The sequence below is a fragment of the Bufo gargarizans genome, chromosome 7, assembly GCF_014858855.1.
Source record: "Bufo gargarizans isolate SCDJY-AF-19 chromosome 7, ASM1485885v1, whole genome shotgun sequence".
In the NCBI taxonomy this organism is placed as follows: domain Eukaryota; kingdom Metazoa; phylum Chordata; class Amphibia; order Anura; family Bufonidae; genus Bufo; species Bufo gargarizans.
In genome coordinates, this window is record NC_058086.1 from 51,675,175 (window position 1) to 51,698,006 (window position 22,832).

General features: G+C 43.1%; 1 protein-coding gene across 9 annotated transcripts in view; it reads left to right on the top strand.

Moving 5' to 3' along the window:
• The window catches only part of ST3GAL3 (ST3 beta-galactoside alpha-2,3-sialyltransferase 3), a 308,463-nt gene that overhangs the window by 283,774 nt on the left and 1,857 nt on the right, over nt 1-22,832 (top strand). For all 9 annotated transcript variants that reach the window (XM_044301369.1, XM_044301368.1, XM_044301371.1 and 6 more), the window contains 5 exons: nt 1,767-1,830; nt 7,409-7,504; nt 7,586-7,772; nt 18,985-19,131; nt 22,671-22,817. In XM_044301369.1, the coding sequence (XP_044157304.1) occupies nt 1,767-1,830; nt 7,409-7,504; nt 7,586-7,772; nt 18,985-19,131; nt 22,671-22,817 (641 nt within the window). The remainder of the gene's footprint in view (nt 1-1,766; nt 1,831-7,408; nt 7,505-7,585; nt 7,773-18,984; nt 19,132-22,670; nt 22,818-22,832) is intronic.

A 22,832-nucleotide genomic window follows, 5' to 3' on the forward strand; every position in this document is an offset into this window, starting at 1 on the left:
CTGTAAAGCTGCTTACTGAGGGATAAACTGCTACCGTCAAACCACATTTATTACAGTCTTAAAGGGCCGATCATAAATCTGACTTGGCTAAAACTGACTTTAGCCATATGTGAAAGTGGAGTCAGCTGTCAGAGTCATGATAAATCTGGCCCTTTGTGTGCACCTAACCCCAAAAGTGTTGAAGGTAGAGAAAAATCACAAGTGGCCAATTTTTACACAAAAATGCCATACACCAAAATTTGTGACTTTTTTTTTATGACAGAAAACCAGTGTCCAGACTTCCTAAATTCCCTCCAAGTTGTAGAACTTTTCTAAGGTATCCTGGAGAGCAGCTTTAATGCCACCTCGGTGCGGTTTTCTTTATCTCGGCCCAGGATTTACTCTCCATTCAGTTGTTATGAGTTCAGTACAAATATTAAGCTTGGCATACCGGCGGAGTCCGCGCAGCAATGTTCATTAACCTCGCTGCTCCTGCATCACCGCCAAGAAGACAATATTAATGTGATTTATCTGGCTGCCTCTCCAGCACTTTGTAGTTTCATGTCAAGGCTTCTCTTTGCTCTGAGATTTCCCAGAAACTGAGTCTCGTCTCTCAGCGTAGGGGATAGGTATCTGATCAGTGCCGGTCTGACCACTGGCACCCCCTAGCGATCACAAGAATGAGGTGGCAGAGTCCCTGTGAGGGTGTGAATGAGTGGAGTCAAGTATGAGTGATGGTACTCCAGTCAATTCTACGGGATTGCCAGAGAGAAGCCGAGTCCAGTGCTTACCAATTTCCGTCATGTGCACATGCGTGGCCGCCACTTCATTCACTCTGAAGAATCTGGCACGTCATTTTTGTGATCAGTGGGGGTCCAAGAATGTGGACAGTTCTTATGACAGGATAACCCTTTTAAATGCCTGGGTGACTGATGCCAAGTGTGTTAGGTCTGTGACATAAGCTTCATTTCTTGTTGCTGTGAACGCATAAAAAAAAAATATGAACATTTTCAAATACTATTTAAAAATTTTCACCTGTTTTGTATACAGTTCCAATGCAGAGCTATGTGTTTCCATGGTTACAGACTACAACCCTGTTGTCTGATACTGATGGCATGCGCAACTCTCTTCTGTCTGCCTCCTCTTCTAGTTTTAAGTTTTCAAGATGCGATGTATGAGCGGAGTAACACGTGACAGCGGGATTGGTTTATAGTCTGTAACCATGGAGACTCATACATCTGCATAGGATCTTTATGCAACAAACAAGAGATTTTGAGTCAAGACTATTTTCAGATGCATTAAAAAATAATAAAAAGCCAGCTGCATGGGAGGATATAAACTGTACAGTAGTATATAACTGCAGAATCATTGAGCATTGTGCTGATTGCATGTCATCTTCAGTGTGCAGGACATGCATCCCCTCCCTCTATGACATATTGGGGTGCACAGGGTGTCAGACCCCTCGGCTGTCCTCGGGGTGGTGACTTAGTTGCTCATGTAATGCTCCTGCTGGTAAAGGGTGTTCCTGTTTCATGTGAGCTTCCCATAAAGAGATGGCAGGGAATTAAAGCTGTTGGTTCAGTGAAGCGTTTCTAATCTATGTCAGTTTATACGGGTCTTGCTGTATGAGGTGACAGGCTCTGCCGGCCCGAGGAGCTGACAATCTGTGCAGGTGTAGAAAGATCCTGCTGACATTTGATCTCAGCTGATCTGACTGTAAGCCTCCACTTTCTTTGTCACTTTTGCTTCGTCACCTAACATCACATTGCATTCTTTCTATTGTACAGATAATCTAATAAAAGCAATCCTGTCCGCAACGAAAGAATACCGCCTGACGCCAGCTCTTGACAGGTACAGTATGGTAACCGCCATGTTGTGTATATTCCACATGAGCTATAATTGTGTCACCAAAATAGAAAATGGGACCCAAATATCCCCAGTACTATTGCTTTATAGTGTTGAGCGTGAATATTCTAATCGTGAATTTTAATCGCGAATATCGCCACTTCGAGAATTTGTGAATATTTAGAATACAGAGCTATAGATTCGTGAATTGTGTTGAATATTCTAATCGCAAATGTATCGCGGATATATTACATTGCCGATTTTCGCAATCATGTAAACAATGACTAGAAATCACAAATTCTTGAATTTGCTAATTTATGGCGACTATTCGGCCAAAAATTTACGAAATATTGCTAATTCGAACATTGCCTATGCCGCTTATCAATATTGCCGTACTAAGTCTCCTACTTCACCCCACATTTGGTCTTTGCACAGTTAAAATGATGTTCCAGGCTAATATTACTAACTACACAAGGTTCTGCAATGCTCTAGAAGTTTCTGTTACTTTCTTCAGGTTCCACTATCTCTGCTTGTCGTCAGTGAATGAAAATTATAAAGGTTTCTTGATCATAGCTCATTAACAGGTTTTTCCATGTTTTTATTTTTATTTTTTTTACCAAGGTCACCTCACCGGGCCCCCAGGTTCTCGCTTTCTAATTTCTCTAATTCTGGGCGTGACACAAAGGAAATGAGTGATCAGCCAGTCTAGCCGAGGGGGGTCACTAGTGCGACCAAACAGATCATTTTTTAAATATTTTTTTAAAAAACACAGCAATTGGCCAGAAAAAAACTTTAATTTCAATAATTTTTTCTACAATTCCTTTTTTCCATTTGTTCATTTTTTTTTACCCTGAAGACTATGGGTTCGCAAAAAAACTCTGTGCCGGTTTTCTGCACAGATCTTCATGTCAAAAAACCATAGCCCTAGGCCTCATACATTGGGGGGCTGTTCCGTGCATTGGGGGCCACAATTTGCGGTCCGCAATGCATGGGCACCGACCGTGGGCCAGCCGCACGCGGATCGCGACCCCATTAACTTGAATGGGGTCTGCGATCCGTCCGTTCCACAAAAAGATAGGACAAGTTTTATCTTTTTGTGGAACGGAACCCCACAAAAGCACTCTGTAGTGCTTCCGTTCCGTGGTTCTATTCGGCACCGCATATCCAGATTTGCGGACCCATTCAAGTGAACGTGATGTGGAATGCATATGGCCGGTGTCCAGTGTATTGATGACCCGCTGTATGTGGGCCCCAGGGAACACACAGTCGTGTGCAAGAGGCCTTACACTGTGTTCCTAAAGGGACTATTGTGCGGCAGCCTCTTATCACTCAGGAGGACAGCTGTAGCGCCCACTGTGCTTGCAAGCGGGCACCCGACCGCTAACATATACAGTTGTACGACGGTCAGGAAACAGGTTATAATATATGCAGCTGTCAACGTTTTTTGCAGTTCTACACTTTCTGTCAGGTGGTTTTCCCCTTAGACGTTAATGGGGTTGTTAACATAAACAAAAAATCTAAAAGTCCACATAAAAAACAAAAAGGCACCAAAACTGCAATAAATAGTGTAGATTTAATGTGAATGTTCGGTGCATATTTCTTGCTCATTTTCTGAACACAAATCTGAAAAATGTGCAGGTTCCCTAAGGGCCAGTTCATATGACTGATTTTGAAAAATGTAAAAAATCAGAGCGGAATCCATGTGGTTTTTTCAGCGGCTTTTGATGTGTTTTTTTGACGTGTCTTTTGTTTTAACTAATGAGTGTTTACTTCAGTACAAAGCTGCATTTTAAGCATGAGGTTTTTGACGCGGATTTGCACCAAAAAACACATGGACCTACTTGGAGATTTTTTTTTTTTATGCTTCCTATTCATTTAAATGAGAGATTCAGTGCAGATTCTGCCCAAAGATAGGACGCGCTACTCCTTCTTTCCATATGTGCTGCTTACCATTGAAATCTTTCCTTTGGATCGTTGCAGAGCTAGAATAGATGCTATATGTGGTAATACTCCCTTAGGAGCTTAACCCCTTCTACCCTGGGCCAGTTTTCGCCCTTTCTGTCACGTCCATTTTTTGCAAATCTGACGTGTCACTTTATGTGGTAATAACTTTTGAACACTTTTACTTATCCAACTTCCAACTTACCATTCTGAGACAGTTTTCTCATGAAATATTGTACTTCATGACAATCATAAATTTGAGTCAATATATTTCTCCTTTATTTATGAAAAAATCCCAAATTTACCAAAAATTTTGAAAAATTATGCAATTTTAAAAATGTTGATTTCTCTCCTTTTAAAATTTTCAGTTTTAATCAATTTTTTTCCAGACAAAACTCAATATTTATTAATATAATTCTGCAGTTTAAAAAAACACACCATATGGTCTGCTGTATGGGCACACGGCAGGGCGCAGAAGAAAAGGAACGCCATATGGTTTGTGGAAGGCAGATTTTGCTGGGCTGGTTTTTAGACACGCAAAAATACGGAATGCACACGGACGTCATCCCTATTTTTTGCAGATGGCAAAATACATACGGCCGTGTGGATGAGGCCACAGTCTAAGAGCCATAGCGTTTTTATTTTTGGGACCGATTGTCTTAGGTAGGGTTTCATTTTTGAGGGATGAGATGACGGCTTGATTGGTACTATTTTGGGGGCATACGTCTTTTTTTATCACTTGGTGTTGCACTTTATGTGATGTTAGGTGACAAAAAATTGCTTTTTTGGCACAGTTTTTTTTTTACGATATTCATCTGAGGGGTTAGGTCAGGTGATATTTTTAGGCCTCTTCCACACCAACGTATTTTCCTTCCGTGTACGTTCATTTTTTTGGGGGCGGACAATGGGCCTGCAAAAAAAAAAAAAAAAACGGAAGGTACTTTGTGTGCATTCCGTTTCCAAATGTCCTTATTTCCATTTGCATTACGGACAAGGATAGTACTGTTCTATGAAGGGTCAGCTGTTTCGTTCCGCAAAATACAGAATGCACACGGATGTCATCCATATTTTTTGCAGATCCGTTTTTTGGGGACTGCAAAATACATAAGGTCGTGTGCAAGAGGCCTTATAGAGCGGGTTGTTACAGATGTGGCGATACCTAATATGTCTATGTCTTATTTCACTTTAATACAATAATAGCATTTTTGAAACCAAATAAATGATGTTTTAGTGTCTCCATAGTCTGAGAGCGTTTTTTATTTTTTGACTGATTGTCTTTGGTAGAACCCTCATTTTTACGGGATAAGGTGATTGTTTTATTGGTACCATTTTTGGGGGCATACACCTTTTTACTTGCTTGGTGTTTTTTTTTTTACGGTGTTTATCGGATGGGGTGGATCATGTGATATATTTATAGAGCCGGTCGTTACGGACGTGTGATACCTAATATGTGTGGTTTTTCCCTTTTTTTCTATTTTTTATTATAAAATCTGGGTGTTTTTTAATTTGAAACTTTATTTTTTTTTTATTAAAAGAAAACTTTATTTTTTTTTTTACTTTATTTATGTCCCACTCTGGGACGTCAACTTTTGAGGGTCTGATCCCCTCTGCAATGCACTACAATACATCTGTATTTTAACGCATTGCCTTTTAGTGTATTACACAGAGTAATACACTGACAGGTTGCCTAGGAGACGATCCTAGGGCTGGACAGGTTGCCTAGGAGACAGGCCTGGGGCTGGATCTCCTCGGCCCCCGTAGAAGGCAGGTTCCGATGCATTGGGCAGCCTTGCCACTGCATGGCATCGGGCTGCCTGGTCACCCATCGGGTCCCCGCCACAGCAGCGCGGGGCTCCGATGGTCTCCCTCGCCCGCCGCAGACCCCTTCTATGCCGCAGTCAGCGCTGACCGCTGCATAGAAGGGGTTAATCCACCAGAATTGCTGTAGAAGGGGTTTGTGGCGGGTGAGGGATCCCATCAGATCCCCACGCTGCTGTGACAGGGGCCCAGCTATCAGTGACTGACGGTCCCCTGCAGTGACCGGGTGCGCACCGCTCAGATGCCCGCCTGATCACCATGACGTAACAGTACGTCCAAATGCGGGAAGTCACTTGCCGGCATGACGTACTAGAACGTCATGTGTTGGGAAGGGGTTAAATGTCCATACATGAGGCATCCATGTCCGATCCATACAAAATACAACTAAAATAGGGTTTATTTCAGTTGACTTTTTCATTCCATGACTTCAGGGGTTCAGAACATATTACATATCCCAACTATAAGTCACTTGAGAAGCCTGGAAATACAGTGCATACAGTATAGGGGTTTATGCACACACACTTTATTTTTTTTTAACATGTCTGTTCCTTTTTTTTTTTTTTTTTTTTTTGTGGACCATATTCACTTCAATGGGTCTGCAAAAAAATGGAAATTCTGTTTCCGTATGTCCGCATGGTCTTTTTACAAAAAAGATAGAACATGTCCTATTCGTTTCCATTTTGCGGACAAGGTCAGGCATTGTTACAAAAAAAAAAACAACAGATGCCACACAGATGTATTTTTTGCGGACCGATCGTGTGCATGAGTCCTAATACAGTATAAGGACTCATGCACATGACTATATGTAGTTTGCGATCTGCAAAACACAGATGCGCAGGAAAAAAACGGATCACATCTGTGTTACATCCGTTTTTTTTTGTGTGGATCCATTGTAACAATGCCTGTCCTTGTCCGCAAATCGGACAAGAATAGGACATGTTCTATTTTTTTTGTGGTAAGGACTTGTGGGCATATGGATACGGAATGCACATGGAGTCACTTCCTTTTTTTTTTTTTTTGCGGCCCCATTGAAGTTAATGGTTCTGCATACGGGATGCAAGAAAAACGGAACAGACACAGACATAAAATACGTTTGTGTGCATGAGCCCTAATGGTGAGTCTCATAATGAGTCAGGAGAATGGAGTAGACGAGGCACATTCCTCTAACACATGGACGGTATTATTATTACTGCCTCCCCCCACTCACCATGATTCAGCCATAATTCACTGTGCTTATTTACATAGGACGAGGAGTGTTATAATCTACGGGGCGGCCCTGCTATAATGTGCATACATTGTTTAGGCATCTTACACAAACCTTCTCACACATTCATCATGTAGCCCTGCTTTCTGACACATATATTCCAGGTGTCCTAAGACGGTCACATCCTAGAAGATGCTTCAGTCACAACCTTCTTTTTTCTTCCAGACTCTTTGCACTGATTTTTTTTACCGATAGCATCTCAAAGATCCACAGACGCTGCGCTTCTCACCTTTATCAAGCCCATTCTAGACCAAATACAACAGTAGCAAACTCTCAGCTCTCTGAAGTACTTGGTCTATGCAGATTTTCAGCCTCAAGACTTAAACAATAATCTTATTCACTAGAAGCAAGCAGAGATCTTGATAATGCAGACCACAGACCGTTGAAAGTCAATAAGTCTGCCAAAAAAATAAATGAAAGATGGAACGCAAACGTCATCCTTATTTTGCAAATCGCTGTCTGCATATTAGACAGGGCTAGTAAACCGATGAGATCTACACAACAGTTGTTATTGTCTTCCTGGGGTCGACCTAAACGAGACTTATTTCCATTTTTCTTTAGCCTAAACTGTCGGCGATGCATCATTGTGGGGAACGGAGGGGTGCTCGTCAACAAATCTCTGGGATCTAAGATTGACGAGTACGAGGTTGTGGTTCGGTAAGTTCTCTCCACATTCATGACCATTCATTGGGTCACTCATTGGGTCACTCATGACATATGGCTTTCCCTCTGTTTCAGGCTGAATTCTGCACCAGTGAAAGGGTTTGAGAAGGACGTGGGGAGTAAAACCACACTGAGAATCACATATCCTGAAGGAGCCATTCAGAAACTTGAACAGTATGAGAAAGATTCCCTTTTTGTCCTCGCTGGATTTAAGTGGCAAGATTTCAAATGGCTGAAATACATTGTTTACAAGGAGAAAGTGGTATGTTCCTAAGCTCACTGGCGCCTACGATGATACAGTTAGTGTATACTCACCAACCAGATTATTTACTAGTCGAGGATGGAGCTGCGACATTGTCGATAGGGCTGTAGTAGATGTCACCTCACTTTGTAGTCCCTGGCCTAACTGCTGTTACCACTACTATTTGTATGTGGATCCGCTGTGCCTACTGAACAGATTTGGCTTGTAGCTTCTCCTAAGGGGTTTATCCTGGAAACCCTCTGGTATTCACCCTTTAACCCCTATACAAGGATCTGTACCCTGCTGCAGGGGAACCACCAGGCTACAGTAGTTTCTGTTTAGTAGACTGCTGACCCATAGGGGTTAAAAGACACCGAGGCAAAACACTGAGAGATTGGGCAAAACCACAGAGAGAAACAAGCCAAGGTCAGGGCAGGTGGAGTTTGTGCAATCCAAAGTTAGTCCAAGGGTCAGGGCAGGGAGCTCAGGGTCAATAATAGTTTGATATTGATGGGCCACTTGCAGAATTTATGATTTCTTAACCATTGTTCACAGAATATGAATGATAACACAAAAACTTTTCTTTCCCTCATGTTCAGCGGTTGTCGGAAGCCATTTATTGTCAAACAACTGTTTACTTTTTTAAAATCATAATCGCAACACAAACCACCCAAATGACCCTGATCAAAAGTTTACATACCCTGGTGATTTGGCCTGATTACATGCATACAACTTGACACAAAAGGGTCACAATGGCTATTAAAGGTAACAATCTTCACCTGTGATCTGTTTGCTTGTAATTAGTGGGTGTATAAAAGGTCAATGACTTTCTTGACTCCTGACAGACCCTTGCATCTTTCATCCACTGCTGCACTGATGATGTTTGGATTCTAAGTCATGGGGAAAGCAAAAGAATTGTCAAAGGATCTGCGGGAAAAGGTAGTTGAACTCTATAAAATAGGAAAGGGATATAAGAAAATATCAAAGGCAGTGGCGTACCTCCAATAGAGGCAGACCACGCAGCTGCTATGGGGCCCCTGGGGGAAGGGGGCCCGCAGTGGAGGATAGGCCCCGCCCACTAATTACACTTGTATGGCTACCTGAGAAAGTAAGAGGTGGAGAAGGACTTTTGGTGATGTCATCAATCATGTGACCACAGTGCAGGAAGCCAATAAATAGCAGAGCAGCAGAAGTCTAAAGGACCTTTGGTGATGTCATCATCATGTGACCAGTGCAGAGGACTGGTGGAAGACCTGTGGCATATCACTGTGAGGGGGCAGAGCTTCTGTGTGGTGCCTGGAGGAGAGGTTAGTGGTGTTCTGGGATAACCCATAACATCCTAGAAAAGCTGGGAGTTGTAGTTTTGTCGTATTATATGTTTCTCAATGTAATTTAAACGTATGCCCTAGTACAGGCTGGTAATGCTGGGAGTTGTAGTTCTCTCCTCCTATACCCCCTCTTTTAAATGTATACTGATGCCCCATAATAAGTCTGGCCATACTGGGGGTTATAGTTATTTCTTTTTAAAGCTCTTACCTGGTACAACTAGATGATGTCCTATAATCTGGACATGCTGAGAGTTGTAATTCTCTTTTCTTAGGCTGGATTCTCATCACAGTTTAGTTTTCCGTTTTGCATGCAGGACTTTTTTTGTCTAAAATAACGGATCTCCGACAGATATGGCATAAACGGATGCCAAATGTGCAGAACTGATGCTTGAAATACAGGATCATTTTTTTTCTTTATTTTTCTGTTCATCTGACGGATCAGAAGAACTGAAAACTAAACGGTGATATGAACCCGGCCTTATACTCTGTGTAATATCTACTTGTATCTGATCATAACAGCCTGGACATGCTGGAAATTGTAGTTCTCTCCACTTTCACCTCTCCCTGTGTTGCTCCCTAATTTCCAATAATAATCTGGTGATGATGAGACTTGTAGTTCCCTTGTCACTATTATAATGTTCTGCAGCAGCTGAGGTGTGTATTACTTGTTCACATCTGTGCTGGTGACGTTCGCTGTTCTGCCGTCATAGGAGCAAATCAACGAAAATCACTGCAGTTCCAGATCTGGCGCTTCATGGACGACAACACCCGACGGATCCCGCTGACTATGATGAGATCTGTCAGGTTTCCATCTTCCAGGCTATAAAATTGTGTCTAGCATTTATGACTTGATCCACGAATGAGGCCCCAACACAGATGTGAACGAAGCTTTTCATGTTCTGCAGCAGCTGAGGTATGCATTAGGAGGTTCTGACAGTTCATAAGGTAAGGGGGGCTATGGTGGCACTGGTATTCTATTATGCCAGCACCACCATAGCCCCCCCCCCCCCCCATGAGCTGTGCTTGTGTGCTGCTTATAGTGGAAAGTGCCCTAAGACAATGAATGGGGACAATCAAAAGCGGGTTTTTTCCCGGTATTGAGACCCTATGACGGATCTCAATACCGGAAAATAGAAACGCAAGTGTGAAAGTAGCTCCTAATGTCTACACGGCTGCAACTGCTGGGGGTATGGCAGGGGAGAAGCCAGGGCAGGTGGTGGGATGGGTCAGTGGACGGAGTTAGTGGGGCCCCATTAAGATTCTTGCTATGGGGCCCAATGATTTCTATGTACGCCCCTGATCAAAGGACTTGAGAATGCCAATCAGCAGTGTTCAAACTCTAATTAAGAAGTGGAAAAGTCGGGGTTCTGTTGAAACCAAACCACGGTCAGGTAGACCAACAAGACTTTCAGCCACAACTGCCTGAAACATTGTTCGGGATACAAGGAAAAACCCCACAAATTACTTCAGGTGAAATACAGGACTATCTGAAAGAATGTGGTCCGGCTGTTTCAAGATGCACAATAAGGAGGCACTTGAAGAAAGATGGGCCGCATGGACGAGTTGCCAGAAGAATGCCATTACTATGCGAATGCCACAAAGTATCCCGCTTACAATATGCCAAACAGCACAGACACCAGCCTCAAACCTTCTGGCACAAGGTCATTTGGAGTGATGAGACTAAAATTGAACTGTTTGGACACAACCATAAAAGCTACATTTGGAGAGGAGTCAACAAGGCCTATGATGAAAGGTACACCGTGCCTACTGTGAAACATGGTGGTGGATCGCTGATGGTTTGGGGATGTGTGAGCTACAAAAGGCACAGGACAATTGGTCAGAATTGATGGCAATATGAATGCAGTAATGTATCAACAAATACTGGAGGAAGATTTGCACTCATCATCCCGGAAGCTGCGCATGGGGCGCACTTGGATATTCCAACATGACAATGATCCAAAACACAAAGCCAAGTCGACTTGTCCTTGGCTACAGCAAAATAAAGTGAAGGTTCTGGAGTGGCCATCTCAGTCTCCAGACCTCAATATCATTGATCCACTCTGGGGAGACCTCAAACCTGCAGTTCATGCAAGACAGCCCAAGAATTTAGGGGAACTGGAGGCTTTTTGCCAGGAAGAATGGGCATCTTTACCATCTGAGAAGATAAAGAACCTCATCCACAACTACCACAAAGGACTTCAAGCTGTCATTGATGTTAAAGGGGGGAATACACGGTATTAAGAACTGGGGTATGTAAACGTTTGATCAGGGTCATTTGGGTAGTTTGTGTTGTGATTATGATTTAAAAAGAGTAAACACAGTTGTTTGACAATAAATGGCTTCGTCCGACCACTAACCACGAGTGACAGAAAAGTATCTGTTATCATTCAATGGTTAAGAAATTATAAATTCTGCAAGGGTATGTAAACTTATGAGCACAACTTGTAAATCCGCAATTGATCTTTACTCTTTGATAACTTTTCCTCCTGTAAATACGACATGGATCTTTTTTTCCAGCATTCCTATTTAGAGGCTAATATTTTTTTAACTATTGCTCACAGATAATTGTATTGCCTTTTACTCAACAAATGGAAACTTTTTACAAAATGTGAGTGTCTCAGAGTTGCCACCTCACCCTTGTCGGTCATACCACACTAAGAAATGTCACTGTGGCATCTGGAGAGTCTCAGACAAGGTTTTTTTTTTTTTGTATTTCTTGGCCGAGTTTGCAGACTGGAGACGTATCTGAACACAAATGGGCAATTTATTAAGCTTCTCTCCTGTTTTTTAATCTCATAAATTGCACAGAGGCTGAGGTTAGTGACCTCTGTTCCTTCTTCAGGATGGACAGACATGGGAATTGGTAGAATTTTAGGAAAGAGCCATTACGTGAGGATGACCGAGATAAGGATAGTGTGTGATGCAGTCACTGTAGCCTCCTGGTTGATGTATGACGGTGCACTTTGCCTTCAGGGAAATTACAGCGTTCATTTTAATTCATCAACATTCTGATCTGTGAAAATACTGGGCTACATGAGAAAGCACGTACACAGCGCCGTAGCAGGGGAATTGTTACGTAAAGCACAAAAATGTCACTGAATTAAAAAAATTAAATAAATACAAATAAACAAGTGATAGAATAAAATATCAGTGCATATAGAGTGGAGTCGTGTGCGTCCAGACGTGGACTTGCAGCCACCAGAGTACAGATGCTTGGAGAAATAGGAAACAGCTGCCTGGTCTCAGAAAAGTCAGGGTGCAGCGCCCACCTCCCACGCTCTCACAGATTCCAAACAGAAACCATTCCTTGTAAATAAATGTGGAGCTTTCAACAAGAAGGACACTGCGGTCTTCTCATGAGACCAAGTCTGACAACACATTCCCGGCCGGCAGGCCTCTGGCCCTTGACGTTATAACTAACTTTTTAATCAATGAATGACGTTTAAGGAGATGGATGAGGCTACAGGAGCGCGGCGCAGTGCAGATAACTAAGAATATGGAAGTCATAGAGTGGGGTCCCCACCTCAAGATTCTCCATCTATGACCTGGAAGAAAGAGCCACTATCAATAAGAATGGCTGCCGTTCTGTACTACATATGGACAGCCGGTCATCTGAATACTTAGTTGGCTGGGCTTTCTGGCAAAATCAGCCAGGGGTGCTAGATGCAGGAGCGGCAGCGGTCGGCTGATCCACATGGAGGCTGCATTGTGATGGGTTCTCTAGGACTTGGCACAGACCATTAACATTTAATCATTGATGTAAGCTCAGGGGTCTCCACAGATCAGAACGTGCGGCTCCCCTGTACACATCAGCTCTCGTACAGGAGGCTGTGCCGGCTATGCAGCTCGTCCCACTGAATAGGCCAACCTACATAAAGACACCTGAGTCTGTAGCTCAAAATATATAACAATCTTTATTGAATAAATATACATAACATCAATGTATAGTGCGGTACGGTTTTTATAATCTATTTACTGGTCATTTTTGAGGAAGAGGGCTACTTATAGGATATGACTGATATATGTTTTAGCATTTGCTATTAATTACTACAATATCTATTTAGTTACTACTCTAATCTAGTAATTATTGTGATTGTATCTTCAGATTTCCCCCCAGGTAGTACCGCACTATACATTGATGTTATGTATATTTGGTCAATAAAGATTGTTCTATATTTTGAGCTACAGAGACTCCGGTGTCTTTATGTAGGTTATTCTGTTTATATAGAGTCAGCTCGCTATTGAGGGGGTTTTCTAGATGTATTTTACCCCCATTATTGGGTTGTTGTATGTTTTTTTGTTGTGTAACCTTTATTTAATGAATATATCAGGCATAGCCTCCTGGAAGAGATTACCAGGCACATCTGCATGTGCAGACGAGACTACTATACAGTGTCTGGTGTAAATGAGACTGCAAATCAGAGGTAGACATAGGCTTTAAATAGAGCTCCCAACCAGGAGGAATCTTCTACGACTTGCCATCTGTTTACTCATTTATTCATCTCCTTGCTCGTTAGCACATTTCAGGAGAGAACGGTGTATGCAGGCAGCGTCTCTAACTATCTGATGTGGATATTAGGGACCACTCCTCTGCCTTCACTTGCTGTCTCTTGTGCATTGCTGCTGCTTCTGTCTTTACTTGACGTACAGAAACCAATCATCATGATCACTTCATCTTGTCACTTTCCAGAGTCTTAGGGTTCATCTAAGGTCTCTCCTCGTTCCTCACATACTGTCAGGATTTCCTGCTCCTTTTGGTTGCCCGCTGCCAGTAGTATGGATTGTGTTTGCTCGAGGAGATGTCACTCTTCTGCGTAACACAAATGTTCATACACCTAATTAATAGCTGACGGCAGCGAGTCGGCCACACAAGACCATTGTATAAATCCAAATTCTCACGACTATAATTACGTTACCTTGGGCGTGTGTCTGTAGTCTGTGGCATACTAAAGCCAGAATAAAGAGAATCTTACCCAGAGAAATTAAGAGTTTTAGATCAGAAGCCAAAAATGTTTCAACATCGCTGTAATCTGAGAAAGTAAGAACTTACACTGAGGCTACAATTCCCAGCGATTACTGTAAGTGACATCATCACAGGACCGTCGTGCTGAATGACCCGTTAGCTCACGTGTCAATTCCCTGACCTTCTTCAGATCTAAGCAGAAGATCCTATGATGCAAGGTCTGCCCCTCATCCTGAATACACAGCTTTTATAAGCAGATAGATTAGCCGGGGCTTGTTCACAGACTAGACCTGGCGTTAGTAGCACCACTGACAGCGCTATGGCGCTATGTTCCACCTGCCCTATCCAATATCATGCACAGTATAGAGAAAACTAGGCATTTTTAATGTTGGGATGTATAATAAATTAACAGAATATCTGATAAGCCCTTTTACCGTGAAAAGTTTCTGCAGAATCAGCACTTGTCCTGCCCGGCTTCTTCTCTAGTGCACCCCTAGACCTTACAGCCAAAATAACAACATCTTGTTTTAAAGCCTTGTAGGGACGTTTTCAGGGGGTAGAGGGACCACTTACCTGGTCTGTGGAGTTTAATAGACCCGCTATTCTATACAACATTACTATTAGGATACGGCCACACAGTCAGGTATCTGCATTCAGAATTCAATAAAGAAAAGCCGTATCTGTCCTGTATACTTTCTCCCTTTTATGATCCACTCCTGATTTTGACTCCCAAAACTACATGCCGATACCTGACCATGGGGACGCACCCTAACTATTACCAACTAATTATTACCAAGTCTTTGCCAAAATAACAGGTCCTCTGTAAACACTAGCATTCATTGCACCAGTGATGGATGAGCTGGATCACATAGGGCTACCCTGCAGCATTACTGCACACATTCACAATGTGAAAAAGGGTAACCTTGAGGCCGCGCAAAGTCCATTAGTCCCGGAGACAACTTAAAAGGTTTGGACATAGTTTGATATAAGATTTGTGCAAGCTACGCAGTCTCAATGTGGCCCCTGTCTTAAAGGGAATGTCTCCATAAATCTGCCATGTCTGGTTTTCAGGGCAATATGAATCAGCTGCCGGCGCCCAACTATTTCTATTTAAAGGATGAGAATAATAGAGCAGTAAAACCACCACAAGACGTTCTTATGGTCACGTTCATGAACCCAGTAGCTTTGGCTTTACTGACGACGCTGTTACCAGAAATGACTTTACTGGTTTCCCAGCTCTTTGTACAAGGATAACAATTGCTGTGTAAGTGCAGATGTGACTGACCCCCGTAGACCGAACCTTTTATTATGTGGCAGCCCACATGGCCGGATGGCCTGTATTCTGCTCATATTTACAATGCACTAAACACGCTCACACCTCATTCTTTTGGTGCACACTTGCCAGTATTTCATCTATTTGCTCTGAGATTCATCATTTTTGATGAACAGACATTTTTTATACTGCACTGGAGAGGAATCAGATTTCCACATTACTGAACGATGCATAAACTTATCACCCCGTACCTAGTAATCAGCCAAGAATCAAACTAAGAAATACTTGTGCGCTAACTGAACAGCAGGGGAACAAATTGAATGTAGTCATAGGAGGGTTTGTTTTTTGGGATGTGAACTGTATTTTTTAGTGCCACCATTTTGGGGTACATACAACTTATTAATTTTTATTACCTTTTTTGGGGTGGTAACAGGAGAAGAAAAAACAGTTCCATCATTGTTTTTTGCACTTTAGATTTGCAGCTTTTCCCATGCAGCATAACTAGTGTGTTACTGTTATTCAATGTCATGGTCTTACCTTCTCACTGTTCTCCTTCGTTTGACATGTGCTGGCGGCCATCTTGGTTTCTGGGTTTCTTGTAGCCTCCCACCCTGCGGCTCCTCCTTCCCACTGGGAGGAGCTGGATGCCCAGCTCATATATATAGAAGGTCTGTGGCTTCAGTTCCTTGCTTGGTCCTCCTGTGTGCACATGCTTCAAAGACTGCTGCTGCTTCTGGTTCCTGATCCTGGCCTCGTCTGACTACCCCGTTGGTTCCTGATCCTGGCTTCGTCTGACTACCCCGTTGGTTCCTGATCCAGGCTTTGTCTGACTACCCCGTTGGTTCCTGATCCTGGCTTTGTCTGACTACCCTCCTGGTTCCTGACCTGCGTCTACGCAAGACCCTGCTTCGGTTTAGCCATCCGTTTGGACTTTAGCTACGGCTTGATTTTCAATAAAGCCTTCTTATTTCCACCCATCTCTTGTTGTACGTCTGGTTCATGGTTCCATGACATTCAATGGGTCAGTGTGATTACAGCGATTCCAATATGTGTAGTTTTGGGTTTCTTTTTTACTCCTTTTGCACAATAATAGCACATGGCGTTATGTCACCGCATTCCACGAGCATATAATAATGTAATGAGTGCCGGACCGTCACTGATGGATGATAAATCTCTTGAACTGTTACTGTACAGCTTCATGTCCCACTCTCCCACACAGCTTCAGGTTCTCACCCAGCTTACCCACACACAGATAGCGAGAAGAAATATTCCAGGCTGACATGATAAGTAAATGACTTACATTTACCGGTCAGTCTTTTCTATTACTGTAGAGAGAATTCACATTTTGTGAGTACCCCAGCACACAACATACTAAGCCGTACATAACAGTATCAAGTATCCTGACGCATATCGCTCACCCCATCCATAGTACGACGTCTGCCCTGCACACCATCACTTGTAGCTGGAGATAACAGCATCATAGGAGCATTCATTCCACTGTCCGGAGACCCTGGGCACACAACTAGTTCCAGTATCACACCTCCCGCCATATCAGCGCTGTCTGCAATGCCTGTTCAGTTCCTGCCACCCGCCAAGAGTGCACTGCTGCTGTTACATGCAGCGATCTCCTCCTCACTATGCCATCGCTCATCCCCATGCTGAATATTGGTTTGCTGGCGGCAGATCGCTATTAGACACCATGAACTGCTGCCTGCAAATAATAATTCTTTAACATGTCAAAAGATTTGGATTACCTGATCATTTAGCGTTTGCTCGTTCACCAGGCAATCGACGGCGGTATTACACTGCAAGATGATCGCTAACAAGGGTTTATACAAATGCTTGATAGCGATCAACCCCCAAAAAATCGGGTAGTGTAATACAGGCTTAACACCTGAGAGCAAACTACTTGTTTATAGTCTGTAACCAAGGAGACACAAATGCATCTTGGTTAATTCTCCCTCATTGGTTTGGCTGAAATGAAGAAGAAAGCAAGAGGTAAAGATGGGAAGTGAAGGCGACAACGAGATGCTGAAGGGACGCTGCAATGAAAGTAACAAACACTTGACGTTTACCAGGTCCATTTAAAGGGAATGTGTCATCAATTATTTTCTGCTATTTAAGCCAATATAATGACACATACACTTTTTTCTAATCTGTTTTTATTTTCTGTAGAATTTTTTAATTCTATTTTCTGAACAAGATTATGTGGGCGGCCATCTTGCCTGAGTTGTTGTATACAGCATTTAGAGAGCTGCTTTACTGCAGCCACCATGGGTCATAGACAATAGTTTGGAGGAGACTCATTGACATGCTCTGTGACCTGTGCAGAGGTCAGAAGGGAGCAGGTAAGCTGTGATATCCAAATAAAACAGACGAAGCTGGTAGCGAAACCCGGGTCGGGCAGAGATAAACAAAAACGTTGTATATGTGATGTGGCAAGAAATGGTCTTAAAGAAAAGGTTTCTGTCGGTTCAGGGATCGAGGAAGCCGAAAGCCAGGAGTAAGGAGAGACGGCTCCAGGAGAGTGACTGCTTGTGAACATTCCTCTAGGGAAAAACAATTAGCGTGGACCCATACCTATGCGTTTTATTTGAATTTTATGGGAGTGCGGGCCTGCTCCTGTTTTTGGGACTGCAGCTGTGAGAAAGCTCAAGAACCTGCACACTAAATTATTTTGTTCGTGGTGAAGCTGTGATATCACTTATTGTGATATTTAGATGGCATCTGTCATTGTTAATCTGCCTGTAATGATAATGAGATGACTGCTGAGAAAAGAGAAGTAAAGACCAAGAAGTCGTGCCTATTATTAGGCTTAGTGGCCAGCGCGAAAAATGCAGGATTATAGGATTTTTTTTAATGGAAAAAAAAGATAAACACATAACGAAAAATTATTTAAAAATAAATGTAACATAAAAACTTACCTTACACAATAGGTCATTTTCTGATGACACATTCCCTGTAAAGGAACTAAAGGAGACGTGAGCTGTGCGAAGTGCACACGAGGCTGATGGATCACAGAGACGTGTCAGAGAGACCTGTCAGAGCGGATTCAGAGACCTTTTTGTGTAAATCAGTAATTACAGACTCTTGGCATCTGGAGAGACAGTGTGTGACAGTCCGAAGTCAGGACTTTCGGTCTCTACAGTGAAGCACTAATGCAGACGCCAAACATCCCAACATACAACTTGTCATAACCGAGGGTCTAGGCTCTGAGGGCTATAGACATATACAGTATATTGTCACTGGGTGCAGTGTAAAGAATGGAGGCTTGCATTCCAGTTGTATGGATGGGCCTTGGGTCAAGTTTCTATTTGAATACACTTTCTCTAGTGCTCCTTGATATACTAACATACTGCAATATAATATATAAATATTCTATACTGAACACCCTTTGCAAACACAGAACTAGCTAGGTATTGCTGTAGTGTGTCCTGCCTAGTAACAGGCGCGGTGACCTCTTGTGCCAATGTGACCATGTCTGCTGCAGAAGCGCAGGTAATGCCACTAGTGCTTCCACCTGTGCATTATATAGCAGTACTGGGTGGGACAGTGTCTTGCGATGCGTAACACGCGTAGAGGGCTATGAAGTACCGGGTGGCTGTAGGGTGTCTCTCTCAGCTGTATATATGGCCTGTTTCTCATAATTCTTTCCGTTCTCATTTTCAGAGCGCTTCAGATGGGTTCTGGAAGTCAGTTGCCACTCGAGTCCCACGAGAGCCAAACGAGATTCGCATCCTCAACCCATACTTTATCCAAGAAGCTGCATTCAGTTTTATCGGGCTGCCATTCAACAACGGACTTATGGGCAGAGGGGTAAGTGCTGGCAGGAAACAAGAGAAGTGCATGAAAAATACAAGCCTCTGCTTGGCGTGGACATTATATAAAGTGCCAACTATCCTCTCCATCACCTCTTATCATTATATCGCTGGAGGTCGATGCATTTACTGCATAAGATTGTAGACGCCAGGGAAGCTTTGAGAACGGAAATGCACTGAATTAAGAGTGATATCAAAAAATGTCCTTTGGAAAGAGTGTTTTATAGTAAGAGTCAGTAAGAAGAGCCGCGCCCAGAGCTGCTGTCCTTTGTGGTAAAGGAGTCATCCTATGGAAGGATTGATGGTCCTTTTGTCCCCACATATCATATAGATGGTTCCTGTGTAATAACTGATAAGCCGCTCTAATCCTTGCTTTATAAGGCCGGATACTTCTGATTTGCATTTCCCCAGAGGCAGAAAACAAAAAAGGCGTCAAGAAGACAAACAGTTGAATGTTAACGATGGTGAAATGATTTTCGAGAATGCACCAGATTTTATCTTGACCCTGAGAGGGTAATGTGAATGAGGTTATCAGAAGGTGATTCCACCTTGAGGGCCGACATTACCCATGTATGTGCTGATACTGTTCACGGTTTGTGTTGTCCTGATTACAGTGGCGATTAGTTTTTGCTACCTTTTTGGTGTACGAGTTAGTAAAAGGGGTATTCCTATCTGGGAAATTGATGGAATATCACAAGGATATGCTATCAATGTCAGATAGGTGCGAGTACTACCTCTGGAACTCGCTCCTATCTCTAGAACGGAGCCCCTGAAGTGAAGGGAAAGTATCTGTGCATGAACAGCCAACCCCCTGTTCGCTGTTAAGGGAGTTCTGAAAATAACCGAGCTCCGGCTTGGGTAATTCCAACAGTTCCACAGTGGTGGATGGAGAGGTGGCTATGCTTGCGCAGCTTGCTCTTCAGTAGTATTGAGCGAACTTGTGTTTTCAAGTGTGGCGTACAAGGTTCGGGTTTAGGTTATCTAAGAATCCCATTATGGATTACGGTACCACAGACCATAGTAGCGGAATCCATAACGGAATTCTTAGACCATTTACACCAAACTTGAAAACACAAGTTCACTCAACCCTACTCTTCAGTAACCGCTATGGGACTGAGCACGCTGACCTGGTTATTTTCGGAACTCCTATAGCAGTAAATGGAAACCTACATAGATGCACCAGCACTGCGTGCTCTCCCTCACTTTGGGGATCCCCCGTTCTGGAGACAGGAACGGGTCCCAGAGGTGGGACCTGCACTTATTTAACACTGATGGCATATGTCATCAATGTGCCATATGAGAATATCCCTTTAAAATAAGTAGCTGAAGGCAGGGACTGTAATAACATAAAAAGCCATACTGCCTCTAAGGACACACACCACTTCCAGACCCATTTTTGTTTTTCTTCCATCCAGTCTTTGGTCACTTCGCTGCAGCAGTGACGTGACTGCATACACATGAGACCACTGCAGCCAATCACTGACCTCCACGGTATACGGCCACTTAATAACTCAAGACAAACCCTATAAAGTTCTGTGTAGATAATATTTTACGTTTCAGTCCAATTTCCAAAACGCATATAGCATTGTGGTATCCTCTTATTCTGGGGCACACAACAATGATGGACGGCAGTTTCATTTTCATTGACCACCACATATTCTCTGGTCGAGTCCTATGGGTCATGGTCTATCCATAGAAATCAGGGACTTGTCAGGCTCCATGCCTAGCCGATCCACTAACTGGTCATCACAGTAGGGCAGATGTATTAACAGTTTTACTCTAGAAGTTTCACGCAGCAGTTGCGCTATCATTCGCGACCTAGCATGGCCTCCAGCAATCCATCAGATTTACTATAAATTACGCCTGAAACTGTGCCTCTTAATAGATTTGATGCATTTTGTGCTGCAATTCTTTATACTTCCATGGCTCAGTAGGCTTATAGGTGTGTCACGAGTAAATACAATACATACAGGTCATCGATACTCTGCAGCTACCTGCAGGGCTCTGCCCAGATTTCTGCCTCTCATTTCATTCAACCTTCCTCTGAAACACACACACTCTTCATGCAGCTGTTGCTTCTGGTAAAACTAGAACTGCAGAGCTGCAAAGCCACAGTGCTGACCACTGAGCCACCGCACTCCCCTAAGGAAGACACAGCATCGACTCCTCAATGGGCGGAATATGCTTCGGTGAGGAAAAAAAATAATATTCATCTTTCAAATGCAAAGCTTGTGTTTGTGGCCATGATGGTCCGATACATAGGATATCCTCTGCGCAGCCGCTTTCTTCACGCTCTGTAGAGCTCCTGGAGACTGTCCGGTCCTTGCATCCGGCAGCAGGGTTGCCATCTCATGTCCCTGGGAAGCATTCAATGAGATTATGGATCTGCTGCTTGGGATGAGTGAATGAGATGAAGAGTTTGTTATGTGTCTTAAGCTCCCGTGCAGTGATTATCACCAGCTCTGGCTTGTGACATATGGACGATTAATCTCTCCCGGCTGATTTAGTGTTTCCATCTGCTCAGTCCCCTTGGTTTGGCCAGGCCTCCGTGGACACTGAGGAATTAGGCATAACCTCTCTTTCTTCTGCAAGTCAAGGTATTGAGAGGGAAATATCATATGACAATGGTATATCATTATCCGGAGGATGATTTGCAATCCATTATGTGTATGTGGGTCCTTTGAGCTTTTCTTTTATACTCGGTCACAGGACGTTATTTGGCGTTTGCATTGTGACCCAGCTGTTATGTGATATTATGACTATTTTGCTAAGTGAATACGAGCCACCCATGGCCACGAATGTTATAAAACTCTTCAGATCCATGCGACTGGCAAGCCTTGGCATATATACAATGGAGCCAGGCCGAGCCATGCTATATCCATAAGAATACAAGGGATGATTTATCTCATGAGCATTCAAAAAAGTTCTATCATTCAGAAAAAAAATACTGATTGCAAGCTCTTGTGTTTCTGAGGTCAATATACTCTATCGAGTTCTTGTGCATTAGGATGTATTTCTGGTTGTAGACTGGCTTCCTGACATCAGTCATATGCACTATATATACTGCAGAAGGTATTCTGTGAGCATCAGACGCGGCAGAGACCTCCAGCGATGTATGGCGAGGGCCGATGCTGGAATCCATGTGTCTGACATGTGCACAGATTTCTTCGGCTGCTATAGATAGTTGTCCTTGTTGAAGTGATGGTAATTCTATAAGAGCATCCTTCTGCGGTCTTCTGTCAGGATTCGCAGACATGACTACAACCAGCAATTCCCCAATGTCTTAAGTAATGATTGACATACATCGTTTATTGCAAGTTTTATATTTCAATAAATAAAAAAATACAAATAAAAAAAATCCAGGGGGATGTGATGTCACTTGATCCGTGTTATCACTGAAGTTAGTAGCCCTGCTGAATACATGGCAGGCCGATATCGATGCCGCTCGGGTGAATATCCTCTGCGGCCGTGTCTTTCACCAGGACGCTGTTGATGGATGAGGCTTACATCTTACACTTGTCTCTTTATTACACACAGAACATCCCGACGCTCGGCAGTGTGGCAATCACAATGGCACTACATAACTGTGACGAGGTGGCGGTAGCAGGATTTGGATATGACATGAACCTTCCCAATGCTCCTCTTCACTACTATGAGACTATCAAGATGGCAGCCATTAAAGAGGTAAGACTGACGGAT